Source organism: Cygnus olor, unplaced genomic scaffold (genome assembly GCF_009769625.2).
Source record: "Cygnus olor isolate bCygOlo1 unplaced genomic scaffold, bCygOlo1.pri.v2 scaffold_232_ctg1, whole genome shotgun sequence".
NCBI classification, from domain to species: Eukaryota; Metazoa; Chordata; class Aves; order Anseriformes; family Anatidae; genus Cygnus; species Cygnus olor.
The window spans coordinates 1-8,820 of NW_024429160.1; the positions used below are offsets into that span (position 1 = coordinate 1).

At 75.5% G+C, this 8,820-nt stretch overlaps 1 protein-coding gene across 1 annotated transcript; it reads left to right on the forward strand.

Annotated features, from left to right (window-relative positions):
- Window positions 1–1,658: 1,658 nt before the first annotated feature.
- Window positions 1,659–6,684, forward strand: LOC121063371 (25-hydroxyvitamin D-1 alpha hydroxylase, mitochondrial). The gene is made up of 9 exons (XM_040543792.1): window positions 1,659–1,872; window positions 2,844–3,034; window positions 4,007–4,203; window positions 4,658–4,858; window positions 4,959–5,122; window positions 5,351–5,517; window positions 5,591–5,672; window positions 5,776–5,973; window positions 6,412–6,684. Exons 1-9 carry the CDS (start codon window positions 1,660–1,662, stop codon window positions 6,598–6,600), a joined length of 1,602 nt encoding a protein of 533 aa, XP_040399726.1. The 5' UTR covers window position 1,659; the 3' UTR covers window positions 6,601–6,684.
- The last annotated feature ends 2,136 nt before the right edge of the window (window positions 6,685–8,820 follow it).

Sequence of the window (8,820 nt, forward strand, 5' to 3'; positions counted from 1 at the left end):
CGGGGGGGGGGCCTCCCTGCGTCCCCCCTCCCCCCCCCCCCCCCCCCCCGGGCTCTGTGCCCCCCCCTTCCCCCCCCCCCACCCCGCCGTGTGTCCCCAGAGCCAGGACCCCATCGTGGCGCGGCTGGGCACCTGCACGGAGGAGGGCCGCAAGGTGCAGCGCGGCGGGGGCAGGACCTTCCCCGCCGTCTTCCGACGCGTCCCGGACCCGGCCCTGGGGGACGAGGCGTGATGGGGGGGGGCGGGGGCACGGGGTTGGGGGGGGGCACCGGGACCGGGGACACCGCCTGGGGTCCTCCCGGCCCCCCCCCCCCCCCCGGGGACCCTCCTGCCGCTGCAGGCTCTTCCCCCGGGGCGTCTCCCCCCCGCCCTGGGGTCTCTCCTGCAGCCCCGGGGGCCCTCTCGCCGCCCCAGGGTCCCCCCCCCCGGGGTCCCCCCGCTTGGGGTCTCCCCCCCTGGGTCCCCCCCCCCCCCGCCTCATCCCCGCGCTTTCTATTTCGGAATAAAGCAGCCCCCCAGGCGTCATCTGCGGCTCCGGACCTTCCTCAAAGCCCCCCCCCGCCTTGTGCGCCCCCCCCTCCCGAGAATTTGGGGTCTCCAATTTGGGGCGGGGGGGCTTCACCACCCCTCTGCCCCCCCCCCCCCCCCCCCCCCGAACAAAAATCCCTCGCCCTGCCTCAGTTTCCCCTTGGCCGCCGTCCAGGTGTGAGCTCACCCCCAGGAAACCCCCCCCGGGTGATGCCGGCCCCCCCCCGACCCCCCCCAGCCGCCAGGTCCCCGGGGCACCGTTCCTGTCCCCGTCCCCCCCCCGTTGCCCTCCCGCCCCCCCCCCCCCCCCGCGGGTGTTTTCCACGGGCCCGGCCGCTTCCTGTGTCGCAAGGCGGTAATTCCCGAGAATCCAGGGCTGGGGGGGGCACCCATTTTTCCCCCCCCCCCCCCCAAAAACCCCCCCCCCGGGGCACCCAGCTGTCCGCCCTGCTCCCCTCCTCCTCCCAGCTTCCTCCTCAGACTGGTTGAACTGGGGCCCCAGTATGGGGGGGGGGGTGCTCCCCTGTTTTCTTCCCTCCCCCCCCCCCCGCCACTAAAGTCCCCCCCTGCTCCATCATCACCCCCATGCGGGGGGGGCACGACACATTGCCCCCCCACCCCACCCCCCCCGACCTCCCCACAAAGCCCCCCGGCTGCCTCCCAGTTTGGGGGTGCTGGGACCAGTGCAGGACTGGGGGGGCGGTGTGGATTGGGGGGGTCACGGGGGGGGGGGCATTCATGCCTGGGGGGGGGGGTTAATGAGTGGGGGGGGTGTTAATGAGTGGGGGGGGTTCATGGGGGGGTCATGGGGGGGGGTCATGGGGGGGTGTGCGTGCAGGTGGCCGGGGGGTGCCCACATGTGGCCGCGTCTCGTGGGGGTCGTGGGGGGGGTTCCCCCCTTTTGCCCCCCAACCCCGTGCAGATTGGGTGGGGGCGGGGCTTATGGGGCGAGGGGCGGGGCTTATGGGGCGAGGGGCGGGGCTTGTGGGGCTCCACGTGGGTGCCTATAAAGGCGCGGGGCGATGCCGCCCGCTCAGTCGAGGCCGGTCCCCGACTCCCCCCGGGACCCCCCCAGCCGTGTCCCTGACCCCCCCGAGCCCCCCCCCCGGCCGCGTCCCCGAGCCCCCCGCCATGCCGCAGAGCCTTCGCCTCCCCGCCCGGGCTGCCCTCCTCGCCCGCTGCCTGCCCGAGCTGGGGGCCCCCCCGCGCCCCCTGCCCCCCCCGCCCCCCCCCGCAGCCCCCCAGGGGCTCCGCAGCCTGGCCGAGATGCCCGGGCCCAGCCCCGCCGCCTTCATCTACGACCTCCTCTGCCGGGGGGGCCTCCGGAGGCTGCACGAACTGCAGGTAAAGGGGGGGGGGCAAGGCGGGGGGGACCCCGGGGCTGGGGGGCTTGGGGGACAAGGGGACCCTGACCCTATTTTTTTTGGGGGGGGGCACCCTGGTCTTGCCATCCTGGGGCTTGGGCAGGGTGGGGGGGGCCCAGTTCCATCCCTGGGGGGTTGTGGGGGGGGGGACCCCAGTGCCACCGCTCGGGGGCTCAGAGGGGAGCTGGGCACCCCCACGCCAGGGCTTGCGGGGGCGGGGGGAGTCCCCACCTCATCGTCTGGGGGCTTGTCCTCCCCCCCCCCCAAGTCCCCCAGCCCCACTGTCCTGGGGTGTGGATGGGACGAGGGGTCCCTGCTGCTGGGGACAGAAGGAGGTGGGTCAGGGGGACGTGGAGGGGACGAGGGACCCCCAGTGCCACCTCTGGGGGGCTTGAGGGTGACGGGGGGACCCCCAGTGCCACCTTGGGGGGGGTTGAGGGTGGCAGGGGACCCCCAGTGCCACTTCTGGGGGGCTTGAGGGTGACGGGGGGACCCCCAGTGCCACCTTGGGGGGGGTTGAGGGCGGCAGGGGACCCCCAGTGCCACTTCTGGGGGGCTTGAGGGTGACGGGGGGACCCCCCAGTGCCACCTTGGGGGGGGGTTGAGGGCGGCAGGGGACCCCCAGTGCCACTTCTGGGGGGCTTGAGGTGACGGGGGGACCCCCCAGTGCCACCTTGGGGGGGGGGTTGAGGGTGGCAGGGGACCCCCAGTGCCACTTCTGGGGGGCTTGAGGTGACGGGGGGACCCCCCAGTGCCACCTTGGGGGGGGGTTGAGGGTGGCAGGGGACCCCCAGTGCCACTTCTGGGGGGCTTGAGGTGACGGGGGGACCCCCCAGTGCCACCTTGGGGGGGGTTGAGGGTGTCGGGGGGACCCCAGCGCCACCACCCCGGTGCTGAGAGGGCTTTTTTTGGGGGGGGGGCCTGCTCACGGTGGCCGCGGTGTCCCCGCAGGTGGAGGGCCGGGCGCGGTACGGCCCGGTGTGGAAGGCCAGCTTCGGGCCCATCCTGACCGTGCACGTGGCGGAGGCCGGGCTGATCGAGGAGGTGCTGAGGCAGGAGGGGCCCTTCCCGGTGCGCTCCCACCTCTCCTCCTGGAAGGATTACCGGGCCTGCCGCGGGCACGCCTGCGGGCTGCTGACGGCGTGAGTGGGGCTGGGGGCTGCGAACTGGGGCGGGTTGGGGGGGGGGGGGGGTCCTTGTGGGGGGCTGGGGGCTGCGAGTCGGGGAGCTGGGGAGGGGGCGCGGGGGGCTGGGGGCTGCAAATCAGGGGCTGGGGGCTGCAGATGGGGGTCTGGGTTGTAAATGGGGGCTCTGGGGGTTGTAACTGGGGGCTCTGGGAGGCTGCGTACGGGGCTGGGGGCTGTGCTGGGGGTGGGGCAGTGTAAACGGGGGGGGGCTGGGGGCTGCACGTGAGGTCTGGGGGCACAGATTGGGGTCTGGGGGCTGTGTGCGGGGTTGGGGAGCCGCTGCCCCATCCCCCTGTGCCCACACCCCTTCTGGGAAGCGCTGGGGCTCCCGGCGTGACTCAGCCGTGATTCAGGGCCCCCCCCCAGCCCTGCCACCCCCCCCTTTCCCCAACCACCCCCCCCAGCCCCCACCGCAGGATGTGAGTAACCCCAGGGGTGCGCCGCAGCCGCCGCGTGGGCAGGGGGGGCCGGGCACGGAGCCCCGGGGCATGGGCACGGCCCCAAAGGCAGCCCCCTGACCCTTCGGGCTGGCCCCCACCCCATGGGGAGCCCCCTGACCCCGCGCTCAGCCTCCCAGCCCCACACGCAGCCCCCCAACCCTATGTGCAGCCCCCCCGGACAACGCTCAGCCCCCCAACCCCGTGCTCAGCCCCAGGGCCCCACGCTCAGCCCCCCGACCCTACACGCAGCCCCCCAACCCCGTGCTCAGCCCCCCTGACCCTACAAGCAGCCCCCCCAGCCCCCCGTCATCCCGTGCGCCCCCCCCCGGCCCCCGAGCTGCACCCCCCGGCGCGCTGCCTGGCACCTTCCCTCGCGGCTGCACGCGTGCACCCCCGCGGGGTTGGCGCCGGGGACGTGCACGGGCGCGTTCGGCCGCGGGCGCTGACGTCCCCACGCGTCACCCGTGTCCCCCCCTGGGGCCCACAGGGAGGGCGAGGAGTGGCAGCGGCTGCGCAGCCTCGTGGGCCGGCTCCTGCTGCGCCCGCGGGCGGCCGAAGCGTACGCGGGCGCTGTGGGCGCCGTGGTGGGCGACCTCCTGCAGCGCCTGCAGCACCTGCGGGACCGCCACCCCCAGCACCTGGTCCCCGACGTCGCCGCCGAGTTCTACAAGTTCGGGTTGGAAGGTGGGTGGGGACGGGGCGCCGGGGGCTTCGCGGGTGTCCCCGGGGACCTCCCGGTGTCCCCCCCTCGGTTCTGGTGTCTCGCCGTGTCCCCGCAGCGCTCCGTGGGGTCCCCAAGACGCCCCCCGTGTTCCCCCGGGCGCCCCCCATCTCCCCAGGGACTCCCGCGTCCCTCAGTGCCCCCGTGTCCCCCAGGGGCTGCCGTTTTCCCAAGGACTCCCGTGTCCCCCAGGGTGCCCCTCATCCCCCCCCACGTCCCCAGGGACTCCTGCGTGCCCCGGGGCTCCCCAGTGGTGCTCCACGACCCAGCGGTGCCCCTTGTCCCCGCCATGGCCCCCGTGCCACCCACGGCCCCTGTGGTGCCCCGAGGATACCCCACGTCCCCATCGTGTCCCCGGGGCTCCCCCAGGCTCCCCTGTCCCCACCTCTCAGCCCCCCCCCCCCCCGTCACCTGCAGGCATCTCCTCCGTCCTCTTCGAGTCGCGCCTGGGCTGCCTGCGGCAGGAGGTGCCGCGGGACACGGAGGCCTTCATCCGCTCCATCAACACCATGTTCGTGATGACGCTGCTCACCATGGCCATGCCCAAGGCCCTGCACCGCCTCTTCCCCAAGCCCTGGCGGACCTTCTGCGAGGCCTGGGACTTCATGTTCGCCTTCGGTGAGGGGGCGCCGGGTGCCGGAGGCGGGGGGGGGGGACGGGGGACACGGCGCTGTCGCCCACCCCTGGGTCCACTCACGAGGCTTCCCCCTCCCCGCAGCCAAGGGCCACGTCGACCGGCGCGTGGCCGGGGCGGCCGAGCGGCTCTCGCGGGGGGAGCCGGCGGAGCACAAGTGCCTGACGGACCACCTGGTGCGGGAGGAGGTCTCCATGAGGGACATCTACGGCAACGTCACCGAGCTGCTGCTGGCCGGCGTGGACACGGTGGGGACGGGGGTGGGCGTGGTGGGGACGGGGCGATGGCGGTGGGGACAACGGGGTGATGGTGGCGGGGACGACGGGGTGGACGTGGTGGGGACGGGGCGGAGGCGTTGGGGACGGGGTGATAGTGCTGAGGACGGGGCGATCGTGGTGGGGACGGGGTGGACGCGACGATATCGGGGTGGCGGTGCCCCCCCCACCCCCGCTGACCCCCCCCCTCCTCCTCCGCAGATCTCCAGCACCCTGTCCTGGAGCCTGTACGAGCTGTCGCGGCACCCCAGGGTGCAGGCGGCGCTGCACCAGGAGGTGGCGGCGGCGCTGGGCCCCGGCCACGAGCCCCCCGCGGCCGCCCTGGCCCGCATGCCCCTGCTGAAAGCCGTGGTGAAGGAGACGCTGAGGCGAGCACGGGGACGATGGGGACGATGGGGACGGGGCGGTGGCACCCGCTGACACCCCGCTGTCCCCCCGCAGGCTCTACCCCGTCATCCCCAGCAACGCCCGCGTGGTCCCCGACCGAGACATCCGCGTGGGCGACTACCTGGTGCCCCGCAAGGTGAGCGCGGGGACGCAGCCGGGAGGGGGACGCGGTGCTGGGGGCGGGGAGGGCGGGGGACGTCCCGGCCCCCCCCTTCACCTCCCCGCGTGTGTCCCCGCAGACCCTCATCACCCTGTGCCACTACGCCGCCTCCCGCGACGGCCGCTTCTTCCCGGCGCCCGACGCCTTCCGGCCGGAGCGCTGGCTGCGCCGCGGCCCCGCGCGCCACCCCTTCGCCTCGCTGCCCTTCGGCGTGGGCAAGCGCAGCTGCGTCGGCCGCCGCCTGGCCGAGCTGGAGATCCACCTGGCCCTGGCGCAGGTCGGTGTCCCCGTGTCCCCTCCGTCCCCGTGTTCCCTGTGTCGCCACGTCCCTTTCGTCCTCGTGTCCCCACGTTCCACCGTATCCGCTCGTCACCCCGTGTCTCCGTATCCCCTCCATCCTTTCCGTCCGTGTCCCCGTGTCTCCTTTGTGTCCCTGTCCCCTCCGTCCCCGTGTCCCCCCGTCTGTCCCCGTGTCCCCCCGTCTGTCCCCGTGTGCCCTCTCCATCCCCGCGTCCCCGTGGCCTTCCCATCTTCTCCAGCCCCTCATCCCTGCGTGCCCCCCAGCCCCGGGTCCCCGTGTCCCCGCCATCTCTCCGTCCCTGTGTCCTCCCCACCATCCCCGTGTCCATCCTGTCCCCGTGTCCCTGTGTCCCCGTGTCCCTGTGTCCCCGTGGCCCCTCCGTGGCCCCGTCCCTCACCCTTTTTCCTCTCGCAGATCCTGCTGCGCTTCGAGGTGCGGCCGGAGCCCGGGGGGGCCCCGGTCAGGCCCATGACCCGCACCCTGCTCGTCCCCGAGGCCAGCATCAACCTCCGGTTCCTGAGCCGCCGAGGGGGGCACGCGACCGGGACCCCCCCCGTCCCCGACCCCGTGACGTCCCCACGGGGGCCGCGCCGCCTTATTTAACGCCCGGGGGCGCTCCTTATTTATTGCTCCTGCGGAGCCGTGGTGGCCCCTCGCGTGCCCGGCTTATTTAAAGCTTTATTTATTGATCGCCCCTCGGTTAATTAACAGGATTGCGCGGCGCAGCCCCGCGCCGGTGACTCAGCACCCGCACCCGGTGCCGGGGGGCAGGGGGAGCGCTGCCTGCCCCGGCGTGCCCGCGGCACCCAGACGTGACGTGGCCCCGCTCCCGCCGGGCGGCACCGCTGCGGCCCCCGCACCCGGCCTGCCCCCCCCCCCGGGGTGAGCCGGGGCTGCGGGGGGGAGGGGGAAATAGACGGGGGGGGGCACCGGGATACGGGGGGGGGCACCGGGATACGGGGGGGGGCACCGGGGCGGTGTCCCGGCGGCAACGTGCAGGCGTTCGCCCGCTGCTCCCCGGTCGGGAAAGAAGCGAAATGGGGGGGGAGAAGGGCAATTAACGGGGCAGGGCAGGAAGGGAAAAGAACGATATTATTGTAATTAATCAGCGGTGTTAATTAGGGCTGCCGGGGGGGGCGGCACGGGTGTCCCATGGGGGGGTGATCCCCAGAGCGATGGCCACCAGGTCACGGTCCCTTTGTGTCCCTCCGCCCCCGTGGTTGTGTCACCCTCCCTGTGACACTGCTGTCACCCCCCTCGTGTCCCCCCCCGTGACCCTGCTGTCACCCCCCCCCACGTCCCTCGTGCCCCCCCCGTGTCCCTCCTGTCCCCCCCACGCCCCGTCCGTCCCACCCAGTGTCACCCTGCCCGCTGTGGGTGGCAGCGGGGGGGGGCGGACAGGGCTGTCCCCTGCCCCACGCTGGCTGCCGTGATCACGGCACCGTGGGCCCGTGTTCCCCCCCCACCGTGTCGTCCCCCCCCCCGTGGGGTTAATGTGCCACCAGACCGGGGGGGCACGGGTCTGACGCCAGCACGGGGGACTCTGGACCCCCCTGACGCCAAACGCAGCCGAGCGCGGTGACACGGGCACGGGCGGGGCACGGCGGTGACACGGGCACGGGGGGGGGACACCGCGCTGCCCCCACGCGGGGTGGCCCCACGGGACCCCTCCTCCACCCTGTGAGCTGGTGGGGGGGGGCGGGGACGGGGGCAGTGCGGGCACAGCACGGGACACGGGGACGCGTGGGGACGCGTGAAGCTGGGGGGGGGGCATTTCCACGCGCGTGTGCCCGCGGGGGGGGGGGCAGCTGAGACACGCGGGGGGGGGGGGATACACGAAAATGAGGGCCCCCTCCGTGTCCCCTTCTCCCCCCGTGGGCCCTGTCGTCCCCTGGGGGCCATGCCCCCCCCCCCCCCCCCGCCCGCGGGCCCGGGCCCGGGCCCGGGCCCTGTTCCAGGTCCCCCCCCCCTCCGCAGGACACGATCGCGCGTGGGTCCCGCGGAGGCGGCGCGCAGCCGCTTCAGCACCACGGACAGGGGCGGGGGCGGGGCCATGGATGGGGGCGGGGCCTGTGACGTGGGGGCGGGGCCGAGGAACAGGGGGCGGGGCCGACGGGGGGTCCCGGCGGGATTCACGCGGGGGGGGGGGGGGGGAGGGGGCGCCCCCCGAGCCCCTTCCCCACGGCCACGCGTGTCCGCGGGGTCCGCGCGTGTCCCCCGGGATCCTCCTGCCCCCGCGCGGCGGCTGCGCTCCCGGGTCCCCCCCGGGTCCTCCCTTGTCCCCCCCCGGCCCCCCCGTGTCAGTGACCCCCGGCCTCCCCCGTGTCCCCTCCCCTCCCCCTCCCCCGTGTCCCCGCGTGTCCCGTGCCCCCCCCCCCCCCGCGTGTCCCCGCTTCCACCCCGGGGCCGCGGGTTCGAGCCCAGCCGGGGCCGCCTCCACCCCCCCACCCCCCCCCCCAATCCTCCCTGCGCCCCCCCCCCCGGCCCCCCCGCCTCATCTCCCAGCCGGCCCCCCCTCCCCGGCTGCCGACCCCCCCGGCCCTTCCGGCCGGCCGTCTCGGTGGTTCCGGTCCTCCAGCCCCGCCCCCGGCCCGGCCCGCGAGCCGCGCGCTGCCCCCGGTGAGTGCCGGGCCCGGCACGTGGCCGCCCCCCCCCCCCGGGACCCCCCCCGCGACCCCCGCCCGGCCCCGGGACACTGCGCGGGGGGGGGGGGAGGGGCGGCCGGGGGGGTCCTGGTGGGGGCGGGGGCCGGTTTGGGGGTCCTGGGGTAGGGGGGGGGGCCCGGGGGGCCCGGGGGGAGCCCGGGGGCTGGGGGGGGCTGGG